The sequence below is a fragment of the Prionailurus viverrinus genome, unplaced genomic scaffold (genome assembly GCF_022837055.1).
Source record: "Prionailurus viverrinus isolate Anna unplaced genomic scaffold, UM_Priviv_1.0 scaffold_62, whole genome shotgun sequence".
Lineage (NCBI taxonomy): Eukaryota > Metazoa > Chordata > Mammalia > Carnivora > Felidae > Prionailurus > Prionailurus viverrinus.
Window position 1 is genome coordinate 229,198 of NW_025927624.1, and position 20,743 is coordinate 249,940.

Sequence of the window (20,743 nt, forward strand, 5' to 3'; positions counted from 1 at the left end):
ACGGCTTTGGAGAGCTTGCCAAGTTGATTGTAAAAGACCTGTAGAGCCCTTCCTTCCTTTCCTCTTTATCATCCCCGATATTTTAGTTCCCAGGCCTAGAAACAGAGGCATGGAGTTGTGGGGGTCCAGAGTGAGGTGTTGGAGCTTAGAATGGGGAAGGCATTACGTGTAGGACAGTCACCCTGCACAGTGTTGGAGCTCAAGTGAGAGCATCCCCAAAAGGTGAATGGTATAGAATAATGAAGTATCACAGACTGAACAGGGTAGGGAGGCATCTGCACAGGGGAAGAATAGCCCAGCATGGGTTTTCAGAACCTGCAGGGGGGCAAATCATCTGCAGAAGAGGTGGCCTGGCACAGGGTGTCTGAGAAAGGAGATATTTTACATGTCTCAAAGTACTTCCCCATAAAATAATAATTGGAAAGTGGAAAGTTAACATTCCAGGCGAGAAACCTGGCAGATACTACCTCCGGTGGCCAACATTAACATCATCAGTATGGGGACAATTCAAAATTGTAGGTCACATGATAGGATGCGAAGAGTAGGTTGTAGTGATACTCTTGCTAAACAGGTATGGTCTGAATTTTACCATAAGGAAACCTAAGAAAAATCCACATTGAAAGACATTCCACGTTACTGGAATTTAGTCGTCAAAAGGTTAAAAGTCTTGAAAGTCAAGGAAAGACAAAGGAACTGTTCTAGAGTGAAAGAGACTAAGACATACAACTGAATTCAATACATGGCTCTGAACAGGACCTTCCTTGGTATAACGTATACTACAGATAAGTGACTAAACGTAAAAAGAATTATGAGGAATAAATGATAGAATTATACTGAACATTTGAACAAAAGAGTTTTAATGGGTGCACTGACTACACAATTTTTTTTTTCAGTACTGGAAATGTATTTTCTTTCATAATTTTCTTCATGGTATTTTTTTCTGTAGCTTACTTTAAGAATAGAGTATGATATATATATACAAAAGATTATTGGTAGTAGTAGTGGTTAAGTCTTTGGGGGTCAAAAGTTGTTCATGGCTTTTTGACTGTGGGGGGCGGGGTCAGAGCCCTTAACACCATTGTTTAAGAGTCGAGTGTATTAGAGTTAATGTTCTTATTGTGAAGGTTGTATGGTAGTTATGTGGAATGTACTGACTTGTAGGATTTAAATGCTACAGGAATCAGGCATCCCATTAGCAATTTACTTGCAAATGGCTCTGGGGCGGGGAGAGGGGGAGTTCTTTTTTTTTCTCTCTCTAATTTTTCTTTTCTCTAACTTTGTTTCTAAAAAGCAATTCAAAAATAAATAAATAAATAAATAAATAAATAAATAAAAAAGTGAAAAGCCTTAGGCAAATCTTATTTCTCCATGTGGAAAGAGCTACAAATCAGTGTTTACAATTAAAATTATAGATAGGTTCTATGGCACTCTAAAAAAATTGTAATACGTATAAACATTGGCAATAGCCATAGCAGGAATACATCTAAATAATGTCTAAATCTTTAGGCCCACATATAGTCATAAAAATTGGAAAATACAAAAAGCCATCCATGAACACTACTGAAGTGTTAATGACAACTTGGTTGTTTGGGTGCTGTTCAAACCGCTGTTAGTGGAGCAGTCTGATGTATGTAAAACCCTCTAGCGCTGGTTTCCACGTACAAAATGTGCTTAAAAGTTAATGAGTTTCCAAAAAAACATAGTTTAAAATATTATAAAGATTTTCATTACACACATATGATACAAAAACATTTTCCTTTAATCAAGACTTTGCCATATAGTGTGTTCAATTGGGAAACAATGAAAATGTTTGGTAAGCATCCAGTAAATTTTTTCTATTTATTATTCAAATCATATAATTTTTGTTCAAAATCTGTACATATTCTCGTGACGCTTTCCATACTGGATCTTGATTTAGAATTGAATCATCAGTAGATACTAAAGGATTTCTACAGGATCCTCATTCAAATTTGGTAGCATCTGAAAAGGAAAAGAAAGAATTATCTTCTTTCTCCAAAATAATTTTCACTACAACTGATTAAAAAAAAAAGAAGAAGAAAAGAAAAGAAAAGAAAAGAAAAAGAAAAGAAAAGAAAAAGAAAAAAACAAAGTTGTGGCCTTTATGAGTGTTAAGAAAAATGAAAAATACCTACGTACAACTGCAATATGAAACCCAAGGTTAGTATTAAATATATTTTGCTCAGGGTTGCACACTGAACTAATTGCTATTGTGGATAAATGTCAGAGTTTCTGGTTTCTTCATTACAAGGTGAAATTACAAGATGAGGACACAGTCCACCCTGAACAATCATAAACTATAAACGGAAAAATCAAACAGGCATTTCCAAACAGAGCCAAGTATACAGATGTAAGTGACAGGTATAAAACACAGCACTACTGGAACATATGGAAGGGACATCCCAGTTTTGTGTCAATATTGTCTGTTCTTTGGTGAAGGTGATATGTCAGCTGATACCTGAAGGACAAGGAAAAAGTATGCTAGGTAGAGGGAAGAAGCACATACAAAGAGCTAGAAGTGAGGAAGGACACTTGTGCAATTAATTATGAGTATTTTAGTTTGACAAGGTGCTAGAGCAAAGCAGCAGAGTAGGGCAAATAGTGAGAGACAAGGCTGAATGATCTGGCAAGAAGCAAACTGATTTGGGTGTTTTCATTCCATGCTAAGGAACTTGAAGTTTTACCCAAGGGCAAAAGCAATGACAAAATCAATGAGTGATGATTGAAACCCATTACCTGTCAATGACAGCTATATGACCTCTAATTACTTAACCAAGCATTACTAAGACGACTTTGGCATTTTGGGTCTTCTATCACTAGCAGAAACAACAATTTGATAAAGCACACCTTTTCTGAGACTTGTGCAGGTTGACAGTTCCATAGGGATGGCACCAGTGAAGGAAGATTGTCGCCAGAAATAATAACAGATATATAGACTTAGGGAGATTGAAAAAACTTCTTTAACGTTAATTTATTTTTGAGAGAGAGGCAAACCACAAGCGGGCAGGAGCACAGAGAGAGGGAGACACAGAATCTGAAGCAGGCTCCAGGCTCCGAGCTTTCAGCACAGAGCCCTCTGTGGGGCCTGAACCCACCTGAGCTGAAATCAGTCGCCCAACCCACTGAACCACCTGCTTGCCCCTAGACTTGTGGGAGATTTTAAAAGAGCTATGACACATGAGGACTAAATGAGGAAGAAGTGTGTTCTTCATTATGCTCATGCTTTTACATTTTTTATTAGATATGTACAAAAAATTGTGAATGTAGTATCTATTATCCAAACAATGGAAAGGGATGCCATTTACTATTTATAGTTTATTTCAGAAATCAATGATATCTAACTTCATACATTTTGGCAACATACCTTCTTCTAGTGCTCTGGTTATTCTTTCCTCCAACTCCTGCCGCATCTGAAATAAGCCAAATATTATTTAGAATGTGTAAGGTAAACAAAAGACATGGTAGGGATTATATATAGCTTAGGACATGTGGTCTTGAAATAATACTTGTAGAGATTAAACCAAAGTTAGGGATTGCTTAAACAGAAAAACTATCACATGAATAAAAGAAATTCCTACCTATTTTATTTTAGTTTTAGATAACGGAGAACAGATACATACATACACGCACACACACACACACACACACACACGTATATATGTATACATATATATACATATATACGTGTGTGTGTATACATATATATAATATGTGTATGTTATATATATAATATATTTAGTGTATTATATTAATATATAATATGTGTACATTATATATATATATATATATTATGCTATTTATGTGAGTCTGATAAAAAGCACAATTAATATTGATCTATTGAACATGTATAATCTCTGAAACGTGATGTTGGATCTTACTGGGACAAAAAAGTTTAAACAAGAATCATATTGTATACTGAATTATTACCTGGAAATGATTAGAAATACTGCCATTTATGAAAGTTTAATCAGTTTTTTACCTTAATAAATTGTTCCTTAAAGTGGGCTTTCCATTTTTTCACTTGTAGAAAAACAAAATTTGAAGGAATGCTTTTTGCTGTTAATTTTTCAGGACTGACTCTTAAATACATATAAAATGAAGAGAGTGGGACTGGTCTTACTGTCATGTGGAAATTCTACTGGCAAAAATTGAGTAAAAATGTTTTGCCATCTGTATTATGACTAAAACACTTATTTCCTTTCATATGCACACAAAGATTTCAGAAAATCTCTTTGAAGAAAGGAAAAATAGGGGGTTCCAACAGTTTCCAAACTTAGCTTCTGATTTATAACTTTCTCCATTAGCGATAAGGAAAACAATATACAATTTTCAATTGTAACTTTGTTTCCTTTCTCCAAATTAGGACCAAGTTTTGAAACACTTGACTTATTAAAGTTATGGTTATCCACTTATGAAATGTGTATGAATATTTCCAACTACAGGTGACCCATGAATAACGCAGGGGTGGGGTACAGTAAAAAACCTGTATATAATTTTTCATCCCCCCAAAACTTAATTACTAATAGTCTACTCTTGACCGTAAGCCTTACCGGTAAAATAAACAGTCGATTCATACATGTTTTGTACAGTAGAATAAGCTAGGGCAAAAAATGACATTGAGAAAAACGGAAGGAAGAGGAAATACACTTAGAGTACTGTAGAGTATCCAAAAATAATCCATGTGTAAGTAAAGTAGACCCACACAGTTCAAAACCATGTTGGTCAAAGGTCAACTGTATATTACAACTGTTCCTGTCTAGAATGTACTTATTTAGATCTTTCTTAGACAAGGTAGCCTCTCCCTGAATGCCCCAAACGAGCTCCAAAGTAGTGTACAGGACAGAATCAACACTGTGGTGATAAGGATTCCAATGTCTTTACAAATTTAGGTGTGAGGACAAATGTTTTGGCTGACATGCTTCCCAATATTTTCAGAGACTGTTTTCCCTAATACCTTTTTTTAATTGAAGTATAGTTGGCATACAATGTTACACTAGTTTTTCAGTAGACAAATTCAGATTGGACAATGGGATACACTATGCTATGCTTGCTACCGTACATGTAGTTACCCTCTGTCACCATACAACATTAACACAATATTATTGACGATATTCCATATGCTGTATTCTTCATTCCTGTGACTTATTTACTTTACAACTGGAATTTGTACCTCTTACTCCCCTTCATCTATTTTGCCCATACCTCTCTACCCACCGCACCTCTAGCAACCACCAATTTGTCCTCTGTAGTTATGATTCTGTTTGTTCACTTGTTTTGTTTTTTTTTATATTCCACATGTAAGTGAAATCAGATGTTATTTATTTGTCTTTCTGCGATTTATTTCACCTCGCATAATACCCTCTATGTCTATCAATGTTGTCACAAATGGCAAGATCTCATTCTTTTTGATAGCTGAGCTATATTTCATTGTATACACATTACACATTGTCTTTATCCGTTCATCTCTCCATGGACACTTAGTTTGCTTCCCTATTTTGGTTATCGCAAACAATATTTCCATAAACATAGGGATGCATACAGCTTTTCAAATTAGTGTTTTCATTTTCTTTGGGTAAATACGCAGCAGTGGAATTAATGAATATCTATTTTTGAGTTTTTGAGGAACCATAACACTTTTTTGACAATAGCATTATATTCAGGCCTTATAAAATGAATGGGACAACATGACTATACCAGACTTATAAAACTAATTACTCAATACCAGATGATGGGGGAAGGCTGTATTCAAACAATTTTATATTACCATTAATAAATACGATATAAGATATAAACCACGTTTTTTATATGACATGACTTAAGGAGCTACCAAGGTAATGTTGCATCTTTTCCCCAAAAGCTCTTTTCCTAAATATTTACCTCTGTGACTTTTATGTTTATATCTAGGTAAAAACTGTGTTTCGATAGTGAAAATAGCTTTCAAGTCCATGAATAAGAACACATGTGTACTTTTGTGTATACCTTTCCATTGATCAGAAATATAAGAGGGTGAGAAAATTATACACAGAATAACTATATATCAGCAAATTTTAATTCAAAGAACATTTTTAAAGGATTTTTAATTAGAAGGATTTTCCCATTAACTGTTAACATACAAATATGGCCCATAGAAATCTAAGGTTCGGTTGGGGACACTGCAGGATTGAGGGACAAGGAAGTCACAGCCGTAGTCTCCATCTCTCCTTTAGTTAGACAGCTCTACTTCTCTCTGTTTTACACAATACAGTTTAATGCAAAAAAAAAAAAAAAACCTACGTTCTATTGTTTGAAAAAAAATTATTTTGAAGATATACATGTCACTAATTTAGTCAAAATCCCGAATTTTGCGTAATAGACAAAAAGGGCTCAGAGAGAGTGTACCTTGCCTGAGATCATGAAACCAACTAGATGCAGACCAGGAATACACTTGTGGTCTTACCAAGCCTAGAGTTCTATGCCAGTTACTTCCTCATAGTCAGGAAAAATACGTGTATTTTAAGTATAATTCAGAGAAAATGAATACATAAAACTTTGCCATGTGGCTCAGTAATGCTTAGGTATGAGGCACACAATAGTAGCTCTCTAAATTACAAATTTTAAAGTCATGAATGAAAATAAAGGAACAGAAATTATGTTAACTCCTTTTAGTAGCCGTCAATTTTTTAAGCACAACTTTTTAAATTTTTTAAAAATTTTTTTTAATGTTTATTTATTTTTGAGACAGAGAGAGAGCATGAACGGGGGAGGGTCAGAGAGAGGGAGACACAGAATCTGAAACAGGCTCCAGGCTCTGAGCTGTCAGCACCGAGCCCGATGCGGGGCTCAAACTCACGGACCGCAAGATCATGACCTGAGCCAAAGTCGGCCGTTTAACCGACTGAGGCACCCAGGCACCCCAAGCACAACTTTTTTAAACCACAGGACAGAGAACTTGAAAGAGAAGATCTTTAGGTGAAGCAAGCAAGCTGAAACTGAGGAAATTCTTCCTGAAACCATTATTTATTCCTTCCAAAGAAAATTTGTTTTATCAAAATCAATCAACAAATGAGTGAACCCATGGTGTGGTTATTTATAGCAAAATTTAAAACCCAACACAGATTTCTCTTTCCCTTCTAGCATGCTTCTGTCTAACCTCTCATCATTCGTTGTATGTACAAAAGACACACTTCACTTTATTTATAATTTAAATCCAGTCGGAAATTATAGGTGAACCTTCACTTCTCACATGTGGACTTATCTCTGTCTCCCTCCCGAGGGGAAGGGAGACTTACCTAACAGGTGAATTTGGGAGAAGGAGCTAAGCAATGCTTCTGTGTTTCTGGATCTCCTCTTTGAAAAGATGTGCCTGCCCACAGTAACATGAATTTGGGTCTGCTCTCAGCTCTGTGGTAAGCACCCAGCCCCCGGGGTGGGGGTCAAGCATTTGTTTCCTCAATTTACAACTGTTGTGGGGAAGTGCCCAATTTGGGAGGAATCCCAAAGTGGCTAACATAACCTAAATCATATCCTCCAGTTTGTTAGTGTTTATTAGTAATAAAGCTACTAAGTTTCTCTCCAACTCCCTGTCTCCTGTGTTCTGAATTTAGAAAGAGAAGAGCAGGGTTACTTGCTGCCTACCCAGTGTCACCTGTCACAGCTCCACCGAGAAAAATGACTAGACAGCACTTACAGAAACATTCTCTTCTTCCTTGACTTCATAATTAATGTACATTGTTCAAAAGCATCGCTCACTCGAAAGAGAGAAAAAGTTGAAAGGAACCATTTTAGGAACAAACATAGAAAGCCAGACAAACTGAGGACACAGAGGAGTACATTCCAAATGAAAGAACATGACAAAACCTAAGAAAAAAAACTAAGTGAAACAGAGATAAGTAATGTACCTCATAAAGAGTTCAAGGTAACCGTCATAAAGATGCTCAGTGAACTCGGGAGAAGAAAGAATGGATCCAGTGATAACATCAGAAAGAGATAGAAAATATAAAAAAGAACCAATCAGAGCTGAAGGATACAATAACAGAAATGACAAATACACTAGAGGGAATCAACAGCAGATAAGAAGATGCAGAAGAACAGATCAACAATTTGCAAGACAGGGTAGTAGAAATCATTCAAGTCAAAAAACAAAAAGAAAAAAGAATTTTAAAAATGAGGCTAGGTTAAGGGACTTGTGCGACAACATTCAGTGTAATAATACTTGCATTCAAGGGGTTCCAGAAAAAGAAAAGACAAAGGGGCAAAGAACTCATTTGAAGAAATAAAAGCTTCATTTTAAAAATTCAAATATTTGCTTGATTTAGCTATTTGTAAAATGCTCTACAATCACTCATCAAGATATTTTATAAAAATGGAAACAAAGGTGGTATAAGTCAAAAAAAAAAAGGAAAAAGAAAAAAGAGTGACATAAATAAGAAAGCAATTAAAGATGTATTCTCATGTAAGAAAATAGCACCACTTTTAACTTAAAAGAGAAATTAACCTTTTTAGTGTTACAAGTTGATTTAATTCATAAAAAGGACTTACCATGGATTCTTTTTTTTTCTTTTTTTTTTAGAGTAGCCTCCATGCTTAGCATAGAGCCCAATGCAGGACTTGAACTCATGACCCTGAGATCAAAACCTGAGCTGAGATCAAGAGTTAGACGCTGAACTGACTGAGCCACCCAGGCACCCTCATGGATTCTTTTAAATAGTAAACATTCATATGTCGTTAAGGGTTTGGAGGATGATCATTCACTGACATACAGGGGCGGACAGACTGGATTATAGCAAAACTTTCAAATGTTAATGAACCACTGCCAACTGAAAATAAGTCTAAGCATCTAAGTGTACCCGTGGTTACCAGGCAATAACATTTACTTTCTAAAATCAAATTTAAATGAAAGCTTTTCAAGAAATTTAAAATGGGTAAGTTTAGTTATATTTACTGAATACAGTTAATGCTAGGTGTCTCTTGTGGCACACCTGGGTGGCTCAGTTGTTTTTAGTGTCCAAATCTTGATTTTGACTCAGGTCATGATCTCATGGTTTTGAGACTGAGCCCCACATTCGGCTCTGTGCTGAGCATGAAACCTGCTTGGGATTCTCTTTCTCCCTCTCCTTTTGCCCCTCCCCGGCATGCACTCACTCATTCTCTCACTAAAACAAAATAAAAATAAGTATCTCTTAGAAATGAGAGATCAAGGGACTAATATATATATATATATATATATATATATAAAATATATTAATATATTAATATTATATAATTAATATTATATATTAATGTTAATATTATATTATATATTATATTATAATATATTATATTTTATTATATTAAAATTATATTAATATTATATGAATATAATATTATATATATTATATATATATGTATATATATATATATATATAAAATTTACCTCAGTTCTTTCTTAGCACATATAATGCTGACTTTTATCTCGTATGTGCTAGTTACTTAAACAACTCAGAATTTCGCCAAATTAAAAGCAACATCATCAGATATCTGAAACCTAAACTAAACAGATAATATAACTAACCTTCCACAAGGAAGCCTCCCTGTCGTCATATGACGGCCGTGGGTTTAAGGTAGGAATCACTAAGTTTCCTCTTGGAGTAAGGTTTCCATTGAGCACTAAATTATTTTCAAAATGTCCACAATAAGGTGGTTCCAGGCCTGGGCTCATAGTAAGGGTCCTGAGTAAAGTTTGGTGCTGCTGTCTCTCCACAAGAAAATTTGTATTGCTCTCTGACAGTCTCTCCTTAGCCCTGTGAAGATTAAAAAACACAAATACATTTTCTTTTTCCCTAAATCATTCCTAAATGACATACTTTTTTTTTTTAGGTTTCCATAATAGTAAATAGCATTTGCCATTGAACAGTGTTTTAACACTGAACATGTGACGGAGCACACCTAGTATCTAAAATTATACTTTTAAAATTGTTCTAAAGAAATACTTGTGTTTCCAGGGGCATTCCTAACTAACAATTCAAGTTAGGGAAGGGAGAGAATGGCTATCAGTGATGTACATGGGTTAACAAATAATACTTGCTGTCTTCTGGAATGGCTGTACTGACAGGATCCTTTAGGATGCCATTATATATACATACTTATATTTAGTAAACCTGTTTACAGATGTAAAACTAAACCATCCCTCAAAGACGTTTTCAAGCGTTTGCTTTCACCACTCTTGTACATTTCACTTATTATCTCAAAGAAACTGAGCATTTGACACTGAGGAATCATTGAGACCAACAATCTCTAGGGGAGATAGTAGATGACAGACGTGTGATCAGAAAGAACTAAAACAGCTACAGAGGCAATTAGCTCATAACAGTTACCAAGGCACTGGAGGCAGAATCTGCCCTTTCTGTCTTCAGTCTTCCACATGCCTCCCTCCCACCATGGTGCTCTTTTAGCCACTTTGGGAATTATACTACCCTTCAGCCCTGTGTGAGTCTTTCTGTATTTCACCTGGATGCCTTTATGTAAAGTAGAAAAAAGCATAAAGGATAGTTTTTCTCAAGGCCCACTCTAGTAATCATACCAAAGGTCACAATCAAGAGAATAAATGTACCAAGCTGCCAGGATGAGTAGTAGTAGTACTTGATCTTTTCGGTTAAAGATGTAATCTTCCAAAAAGAAACTCACCGACATTTCTATTTAGGGTAATTCTGACAAGCAATTTTATAATAATACGCTTCTAAATGAGAAAGCTTCGAACAATGCACTTAAAGACTAGCAGATCTGATCAATGGAAAATATACAGGGGGGGGTGCGGGGGTGGGGTGGGGGGAAGAGGTCCTGTAAAACCGAAAAAAAAAGAAGAGGGATGCAAACTGTCCTGGACTAACATTTCAAAGGTAAGTTCACTTAGAAACCTCATTTTCCAAAATAACACGATCTAGTTGGCTTTCACTTCCTACTCATCTCATGATCTTGGCTCCACAGAAATTATGCTTTAGAGGCAAATTAATAAGCTAAATTTCTTGTCTATGATTTTGTTTTGACTTACCTGTTCAGCTTATTTCTCAAGGACTTTATAAGTTTTAATTCTTCTAGGTAGAGTTGCCTGTAGGTTTCCAACTCTGTTTTAGTAGAATCTTGAGAAGTCTTCATTGTAGAGACCTGAGATTCCAGATCTTTAATTCTAAGTTCCATTTGATTTCTCATTGAAGCATGGTCATTTTCTCTTAACTGGTCCAAGTTTTGTCGAGCTGCTGCTTGTGCCTAATGAAAAAAAAATTAACACGATAGTTTCAAAATAGGTATAATCTGAATAATTAATTATACCTGTTTCCTTTAGTTCTGAGTCAATGTTTCAGAGAGAAATTGTAAATGAAAAAAAGCTCAAGTGTACAATATCTATCATCAATGTCAACTGAATTAAACATGATTTATAAAATTAAAGTTCAAACATTCCTGTATTAGTATTCACGCAATCTGATAATTCAAATAATAGAATCAATGAGAAAATTTTAAAGGTCAACAATAAACTTAAGAATAATCCAAGTACAGTGCAATTTTGAAATCATAATTTTTCTTTTCCTCTTCATAGTGAGACTAGTTGTTTAAATCATCATTTTTTCTTATCCTCTCGATTTAGTAGGAATAATGATGAAAACTGAAATCTTTAAAGGGTGGAACAAATGCCTCCAGAAATCTACAAACTACCATAAAGCAAGTAGAGGAAACCCCTACAATACATCTATCCAAAATGTAATTTCCAGTAAAATGAGTTAAAGCACATTACAGATCAATCAATTAACCTGTAAAAACAGGTTGACTTCGTGTAATTTTTCTACTATGTCCAGTCGTGCTCTTTCTTCAATCTCCTGTTTATACTGCTCCACTTGACTGCGTTGTACCATATTCATTTCCATAAATTGTTTCAATTTTACTACTTCTTGCTGTAACTTCTTGTTGTTGCTCTCTAGTTTTTCACATTCTTCTTTGAAAGCTCTCATTGATAATGACTCTTGAAGAACTTGATTTTTTGCATCCAGGTGTAGATATTTTGAAGATGTAGTTTCCAGTTCTGTTGTAAGGACATCAGCCTGCATGAATAAAGCACTATAGTTTGGAAGGGAATGAAAAGAGTCTAACTCAAAACTACTATGAACATTTTTTTTTCAGATTTTAAGTAATCTCTACACCCAGTGTGAGGCTCACAATCTCAAGATCAAGAGTAACTGAGCCAGCCAGGCACTCAAATTTTTAAATAAACTCATTTGCAATAAAATGTTACCTGTCTTAGAATGTGGAACCTTAAACAAGTCAGAAAATCAAGAGAAACGTTAAAGACATCAGGTGTTACTGAAATAGATCTTTGCTATCATTCTCTTTAGTACACAACATTTGCACTTGATTCTATACTTTTATTTTTTCTATGATTTTTTCATATCTTTCTTTCATAAAATAAGTCCCCTCTTAGGAGAAAGTCTCTTAGCCCTTCCCCCATCTTAACACTCCATAACTTTTAAAGAAGTTTTAGCAATATCGTATTGACTTATGTATGCCCAAGTCAAAAAATACGTCCCAAGATAAGACTCTGGAAATAAGACTCTAATTCATGAATCTATAAGTAAGGCTTCTAATGCCACGGCCTGTTTCTGAACTGCAAATGTTTTATGCTAATGTGAACTGCATTCCCAGGAGAAATGGTTCTCTGGGATGTGTTAAGAAATCACATCTCCCAGTATAAAACTTTAATTGGATGATCCACATACTTTTTTGAGGCTAAAAAAAAATTTAATTCAATACTGTTATCTTGTAATCCTTTGTTACTTTCTAGAAAATAAGAGATCATACTAAACAAAAACAACCACAACAACAAAACTGGCTGGAGTTTCAGTGATGCTGAGTTGGGAACGACTTCCATCCATTCTATATGATTGGTAAGACAAGGTGAGTGGATGTGGTGGTTTTATAAATTCGTTGATACTGCTGTGAAAATCCCTGCCCTTAAATATATGCTGGCTTCAGTAACTGGTTTCTAGTGAACAGAATATGCAGAACTGCTGTGATTTTTAAGGCCAGCTTAGAAAATGTGATACAGCTCCCATCTGACTTTCTTTCTCTAGGGAAGCTCACCCTTAGAACGCAGCCACCACGTGGTGAGGAATCCCAGGCTACCTAGTGAGTCTTCATGTAGATACTCCAGCTGAGACTAGCCAACGTCCTAGCCAAAGGCCAGCCTCAACAGCCAAACACGTGCATGAACAAGCCTTTAGATGATTCTAGTCTCCAGCTTCCAGTTATGCCAGCTGATGCCAAAAGAAGAAGAAATGAGTTGCCCTACTCTGCTGTGCCTAAAGATTGGTGAACAAGATAAATGCTGTTTTGAACTTCCAGGTGTTGAGGTAGCCTATAATGCAGCAGTAAATTGCTACCACAGATACTGATACTAAAAATGGTGTGCTGCTATTCAAAAAAACCTAAAACTAAACTTCCTTTGAACCAGGAGGTAGGTGGAACCTGGAAAGATGTAGAAAAGCGTAAGAATGAGACCCAAAAAGGGCCTCCACAAGACTCTTAGTGGAAACCTGATGGCCTGTGAAGAGGCTGACAGCAAGGGTTTCTAAGCAAGTGAAGAAAATGACACTGGAGGAAAGGGAAGTCATGCTACAAAATACCTGAAAGTAAAACGGATAGGAAAGAGAAACTAAAGAAAGACTATGCAACTGAAAGGAACCAGGACTTACTGGGTTCAAGTATCTGTTTCTCATTTACAGCCTCTCTACATGTTGAACTGTCAAATAATGCTAAAATAAAGAAATGGCTTTTGGGTTCAGAGAAACTCCAGGGTGCTACCAGGAAAACAGAAAGATTTAAGGTATGCCTCCAATTTCTTTAAGGATCTTAAGAGTATAAGATTTTTTTTTAAGTGGGTTCCATACCCGACATGGGGCTTAAACTCAGCACCCAGAGATCAAGTGTCACATGCTCTACCAACTGAGCCAGCCAGGAGCCCCAAGAGTAGACGAATTTTAAAGGCATTGTCCTATAAGAGCTTCACAGGAAACCTGAAGCGAAAAGCTTATCTCAAAAGGACTTGGGAGGGTCGCTTTGCTAAAACACGGCATGAAATCCAGTAATATTTACAGAAAACTAAAAAAGGTAAGAGATTTATAGTAGCAAACATACTATTTGCTACCTTGGACTAAAAGAGACCAAATAGTGCAAAATGAAAAGAGGCCTTTGGGTCTTACAAGTCCCACAGGGAGGAAGCAGGATGAAAAAACAGCTGCAAATACAGGTCATTCCTTATGAAAAGGAAGGAACCAAGAGCTCAAAGAGTAAAGAAAGGGAAGAGACATGGAGAAAGTATTCCCGTGGTTAGGACTAAGTCCTATCTTAAGAACTGACAACATGCATCAGGCTATATTTCAAAACTCTTGTGGACTAGGGTGCTTCCCATCTTCTTTTTCTGAATGGGTGAGTCCTCAGCAGTTGACTAGAATGTTGCATTTGTGAGTGGTAAATCACTGTCTCTTTCATTCTCAAGTCCTCACATTGAGAACCCTTGCACTGAAGAGGCTATATTTGAGATACCATAACCCAGGCAGCTTATCCCCACTGCACCCGATTAAGATGGTAAGATCTTGGACTCAAGCCCTGAACCTGATGCCATGATAACTGAGACTTGCAGGAGGTATTGGAGGGGGAGGGGAGTGAATGTATTTTTCAGGTGGGAGGAATACAAACATTTGTGGCCAATGGGTAAAGTATACTGCTTTTTAAAGGTGTCCATAGGTTTTAAATATTAATTCCACTAAAAAAAAAGACCATGGAACAACCTTAGTGACTTGCTCCTAATGAACAGAATATGTGACTATGATCCTGTGTGTATTCCAAGTCTAGGTGACAAAACGCGATTCTGCCTTGCTCTGTATCTCAGGCTGCTAACTTGGAATCTAGCTCCCCGTCTAGTGAGGAAGCCTAGGCCACAAAGAGAGTCTAGGTGTGTCAGTTTAAGTGTTTCTGCTGCCTCCTGAACTGAAGTCCCAGACAACAGCCAGCACCAACCACCAGACGTTAGTGAACAAATCTTCAAATGGATCCAACCCCAAACCTTTCAGTTGCCCCACCTGAAGCTGAGCGGGGCAGAGACTAGCTGTCCTGGCCACACTTTTCCTAACAGATTTGTGAACAAAAGAAATCTAACCTTTGGGGAGTGTGTTAAGAAAAAAACAAAAATGATAAATTGAAATGTGGATTAAAAAAAAGAGATAAGATACATAAACTTGTATAGGAGAAATTGGTCTCCATTAAAGTAGGATGTAATAAATGTTAAGATTAATTTATTAACAACCAATGGTGCTAATGAGAAGAAGCAGATAACTAGAAGCAAGATCTAAGAAGTTTTTCTCTCAGTTTTTCCCCAGCTAGGATCATATTAACTGCTCATTTTCCATATATGGCCTTTATTATGTTGAGGTATGGTTCCTCTAAGCCTACTTTGTTGAAGTTTATATCATGAATGGATGTTATAGTTTGTCAAATTCTTTTTCTGCATCTATTGCAATGATATGACTTTATGCTTTTTTGAAAATTAATATGAGGTATCACATTCATTGATTTGCAAATATTGAACCACCCCTGCAAACCAGGGATAAATCCCATTTGGTTACAGTGAATGATAGAATGGTTTTTTTAATGTTTATTTATTTTGGAGAAGGAGCACAAGCAGGAGAGGGACAGAGAGAGAGGGAAATACAGAATCTGAAATAGGCTCCAGGGTCCAAGCTGTCAACAGAGCCTGACACTGGGCTCAAACCGACGGACCATGAGATCATAACCTGAGCTGAAATTGGATGCTTACCTCACTAAGCCACTCACTAACCTCAGCTGCCTCTGCCCCTGGTGAATGATTTTTTAATGTATTATTGGAATCAGTTTGCTTATTTTGTTGAAGATTTTTGCATGTTCATCAGAGATGCTGGCCTGTAATTCCCTCTGTGGTGTCTTTATCTGGTTTTGGTATCACGGTAAAGCTGGCATAGAATAAATTTGGAAGTTTCCCTTCCTTTTATGTTTTTCTGGAACAATTTGAAAAGGACAGGTTAAATTTTTTTTTTTTTTGTATTAGCTCTTCTTTACATGTTAAAATTTACGTCTGAATTCATCTGGTCCTAGACTTGTGTTTGTTGAGAGTTTTTTGATTCCTGATTCAGTTTCCTTGCCGGTTATTGATTTTTTTTCAAAGTTTCTATTTCTTCTTGTTTTACTTTGGTAAGTTATATATTTCCAGGAATTTATTCAATTCTTCTAAGTTGTCCAACTTGTTGGCATACATTTTTCCACAATATTCTCTCATAAATGTTTGTATTTCTGTGGTGTTGGTTCTTATTTCTATTCTCATATTTGTGGTTTCATTTATTTTGTTTTTTTCTATTTTCTTGTTGATTACTCTGGCTAACAACTTATCAGTTTTATTTTTACAGAGAACCAGCTCTAGGTTTCATTGATTTGTTCTAGTATTATCTGTTTTTTGTTTGTCTATCATTCATTTCTGCTTTAATTTCTTTTTTTAATTTTATTTTGAGAAAGACCACACATGAGTGGGGGATGGGCAGAGAGAGAGAGTGAGAGAGAGAAGGAAAGAGAGAATCCCAGACAGGTTCCATGCTGCCAGCAGAGAGCCTAACATGGGGCTCGATCTCGCAAATGTGAGATCATGACCTGAGCCAAAATCGAGAGTCAGACACTTAACCAGTTAAGCCACCCAAGGGCCCCCTGCTCTCATCATTATTACTTGCTTTCTTCTGTTGGCTTCAGGCTTCATTTGTTGTTCTTTTTCTAGCTCCTTTAGGTGTAAGGTTAGGTTGTTTGAAATTTTTCTTGCCCCTTGAAGTAGGCTTATATTGCTATGTACTTCCCTCTTAGGACCACTTTTGCAGGATCTCAAAGGTTTCAGACCATTGTTTTTTTGTTTTTTTTTTTCATTTCCATTTGTATACACGTATTTTTTTTAAGTTTCTTCTTGTATCTCTTGCTTAACCCATTGCAGTGTAGTACCACGTTATTTAACCTGCATGTATTGTTTTTAATAATTAAGGCCTTTTTTTTTTATCCATTCTTGAGAATAGTCCATGTATAGTTGAAAACAACGTGTATTCTGTTTTAAGATGGAAAGTTCTGAAAAAAATCTCTTAAATCCAATCTGGTCCGCTCTGTCATTCAAAGCCATTGTTTCTTTTTTTTTTTTTTATTAAATATATGAAATTTATTGTCAAATTGGTTTCCATACAACACTCAGTGCTCATCTCAACAGGTGCCCTCCTCAATACCCATCACCCACCCTCCACTCCCTCCCACCCCCATCAGCCCTCAGTTTGTTCTCAGTTTTTAAGAGTGTCTTATGCTTTGGCTCTCTTCCACACTAACATCTTTTTTTTCCCTTCCCCTCCCCCATGGATTCCTGTTAAGTTTCTCAGGATCCACATAAGAGTGAACACATATGATATCTGTCTTTCTCGTATGGCTCAAAGCCATTGTTTCTTTGGTGATTTTCTGTTAAGATGTATTTTTTGGTGATTTTTTTGTTAAGATATGTTGATGTAAATGGGGTGTTAAAGTACCCTATTACTGTCTTTTTATCAATTAGTTCCTTTATGTTGGTTATTGTTTTATGTACTTGAGTGCTCTCATGGTGGGTGCATAAATATTTACAATTGTTAGATCTTCCTATTGGATTGTACCCTTTATTATGGTACAGTAGCATTCTTTGGCTCTTGCTACAGTCTTTGTTTTTGGTTTATTTATTTCGAGGGAGACAGAGTTGGGGAGGGACATAGAAAGGGGGAGAGAAAATTTCAAGCAGCCTCCATGCTGTCAGCCTGGAACCCAACATGGGGCTCAAAGCCACCAGCATAAGATCATGACCTGAGCCAAGACCTAGTCAGTCGCTCAAATGACTGAGGCACCCAGGTGCCCCACAGTCTTTGTTTTAAGGACTCTTTTGTCTAACAAAAGTATCACTATTTTTTCTTTTAACGTGATAAATTTTTCTCCATCCCCTCGCTTTCATTTTTTTTTAATAGAATTTATTGTCAACTTGGCTAATATACAGTGTGTATAGTGTGCTCTTGGTTTTGGGAGTAGATTCCCGTGGTTCATCACTTATAGACAACACCCAGGGCTCATCCCAAAAAGTGCCCTCCTCAATGCCCACCACCCACTTTCCCTTCTTACCCACCGCCCCCCATCAACCCTCTATTTGTTCTCTACATTCGAGAGTCTCCTATGGTTTGCCCCTCTCCTTCTCTGTTTGTAACTATTTTTCCCCTTCCCTTCCCCCACGGTCTTCTGTTACATTTCTCAAGTTCCACATAGGAGCAAAAACATGATATCTGTCTTTCGGTGACTTATTTCATGTAGCATAATACCTTCTAGTTCCATCCATATTGCAAGAGATAGCACGATTTCACTCTTTCTCCTTGCCAGGTAGTATTTCAGTGTATATATAAACCACATCTCTTTATCCATTTATCAGTTGATGGGCATTTAGGCTTTTCCCAGAATTTGGCTATTGTTGAAAGCACTGCTATAGACACTGGAGTACATGTGCCCCTATGAATCAGCACTCCTGTATCCTTTGCATAAATTCCCAGTAGTGCTATTGAGGGGTCGTAGGGTAGTTTGATTTTCAATTGTTTTGAGGAACGTACGCACTGTTTTCCAGAGGGGCTGCACCAGTTTGCATTACCACCAACAGTGCAAGCATCCCCTCACTTTCAATCTGCAGGTGTCTTTATGTCTAAAATGAGGCTTTTACAGGCAGCATACAGATGGGTCTTGTTTTTTAATCCATCCTGTCACCCTAGGTCTTTTGGTTGGAGTGTTTATTCCACTTATATCCAAAGTAATTATTGACAGGTATGTATTTATTGTCATTTTACTACTTGTTTTGTGGTTGTTTCTGGAGATTTTCTCAAATCCTTTATTGTTTTTCTCGCTTTGATGTCTTTCTAATTTGCTTTAATGATATATTTGGATTTCTTTCTCTTTATTCTTTGCATGGTTATTAGTGGGTTTTGGTATATGATAAGCATTAATTTGTATATCACCTCTTCTGCGTGTAGCAGTCTATATTAAGTTGATGGTCACTTAAGTTAGAGCTCATTTTTTTTCTCCTCCCCATGTTTTGATAAGCTATTATATTGTACATCCTTTTTTGGGGCATTCCTTGAAGATTTTTTTTTACAGAAACATACATTTTTTACTGCTTTTACATTTCCTGCCTTTATACTGTCACTTTTGATCTCTCCTTTCCACTCAGAGTCCCCGATAATATTTCTTACAGGCTGATTTAGTGGTCACAAACTCCTTCCATTTTTGTTTGAGAAATTCTTTATCTCTCCTTCTATTATGAATGATAGCCTTACTGGATAGAGTATATTTGGCTGCAGATTCTTCTCATTCAGCACTTTGAATATATCATGCCATTTCCTTCTGCCTTGCAAAGTTTCTGTTGAAAAATCTCCTGCTAGCCTTGTGGGTTTTCCCTTGGAAGTGAATGTCTTATTTTGCTGCTTTTAAGATTTGTAGCAGTGGGGCGCCTTCGTGGCTCAGTCTGTGAAGCATGACTTGATCTTAGCTCAAGTGGTGACCTTGCAGTTCGTGCGTTTAAGCCCTCCAGTGGGCTCTGCGCTGACAGCACAGAGAGTGCCTGGGATTCTCTCTCTCTCTCTCTCTCTCTCTCACTCTGTCTCTGTCTCTGCCACTCCCCTGCTTGTGTCTGCGTTTTGTCACGGAAATAAAAAAAAAAAAAAAGCAAAAACAAAACACTAAAAAAAAGATGTTAGCAGTATATTTTGCAAATTTAATTACAATATGTCTTGGGTGTTGATTTTGATGGAAGTTCTCTGTGCCTCCTGGATCTGGATGTCTGTTTTCTTCTCCACATTACGGAATTTTTCAGTTATTGTGTCTTCAAATCAGTTATCTGTCCCCTTCTCTCTGTATTCTTCTTCTGGGACTCCTATCATATGAATGTTCTTACATTTGACGGAGTCACCGAGTGCCTTAAGTCTATTCTTGCATTGGATAATTCTTCTTTGTCTTCTTCAGCTTCACTGCTTTCCATTACTGTGTCTTCTGGGTCATTAATTTGTTCCTCTGCTTCTTCCAGGTTGCTGTTAATTTTTACTGCACTCTTCATCTCTGATTCTTCAACTCTTTTATGTCTGTGGTAAGGGTCTCTCGGATGTCTTCCATTCTTTTCTCAAGTCCAGTGAATATCCTTATGATCATGGTTTTAAATTCTCCATTAGGCGTGTTATTTACATCTGTCCCATTTAGGTCTCTGGCCATGGCCTTATCCTGTCCTTTCATTTGGGATAAATGCTTCTGTCTTTTCCTTTTGTCTAAGTATCTGCCAGCTTCTGTGTGTTAGAGAAGCCAGTTATGTCACCTGCTCCCGAAAGTAATGGACTTAGGAAAAAGACGTCGTGTAATGCCCAGGGTCTAGCACTTCAGGCAGTGTCACCAGTGTGTGCTGCATGTGTTCTGCTCTTGTGTTCTGGCTATGCTATCCTTTAGGCCAGTGGTCTGCAGAGGCTCTCCTTGCCTGGTCTGGTGAGTGTTTGGTCCCTGGCCTGAATGTAGCGGGTTTTAACTAGGTGTGCTCTGGTCTGCTTATGAAATGAGACCTGTCACCACCTCTACTGGAACTGAGGCCAAGGGAAACTCTCTGGTTGGGAGATGTGGAGTGGGCAGGCATTTGTCCTGG

The 20,743-nt window shown here is 36.8% G+C and overlaps 1 protein-coding gene across 1 annotated transcript in view; it reads right to left on the reverse strand.

The window, feature by feature from the left end:
- Positions 1–1,736: 1,736 nt before the first annotated feature.
- The window catches only part of LOC125159788 (ankyrin repeat domain-containing protein 26-like), a 708,468-nt gene continuing 689,461 nt past the window's right edge, over positions 1,737–20,743 (reverse strand). The window contains exons 59-63 of the mRNA XM_047848410.1: positions 11,778–12,065; positions 11,024–11,238; positions 9,548–9,776; positions 3,383–3,428; positions 1,737–1,980 (exon numbers count right to left, since the gene is read on the reverse strand). Coding sequence (XP_047704366.1) covers positions 1,961–1,980; positions 3,383–3,428; positions 9,548–9,776; positions 11,024–11,238; positions 11,778–12,065 — 798 coding nt within the window. The 3' untranslated portion in view covers positions 1,737–1,960. The remainder of the gene's footprint in view (positions 1,981–3,382; positions 3,429–9,547; positions 9,777–11,023; positions 11,239–11,777; positions 12,066–20,743) is intronic.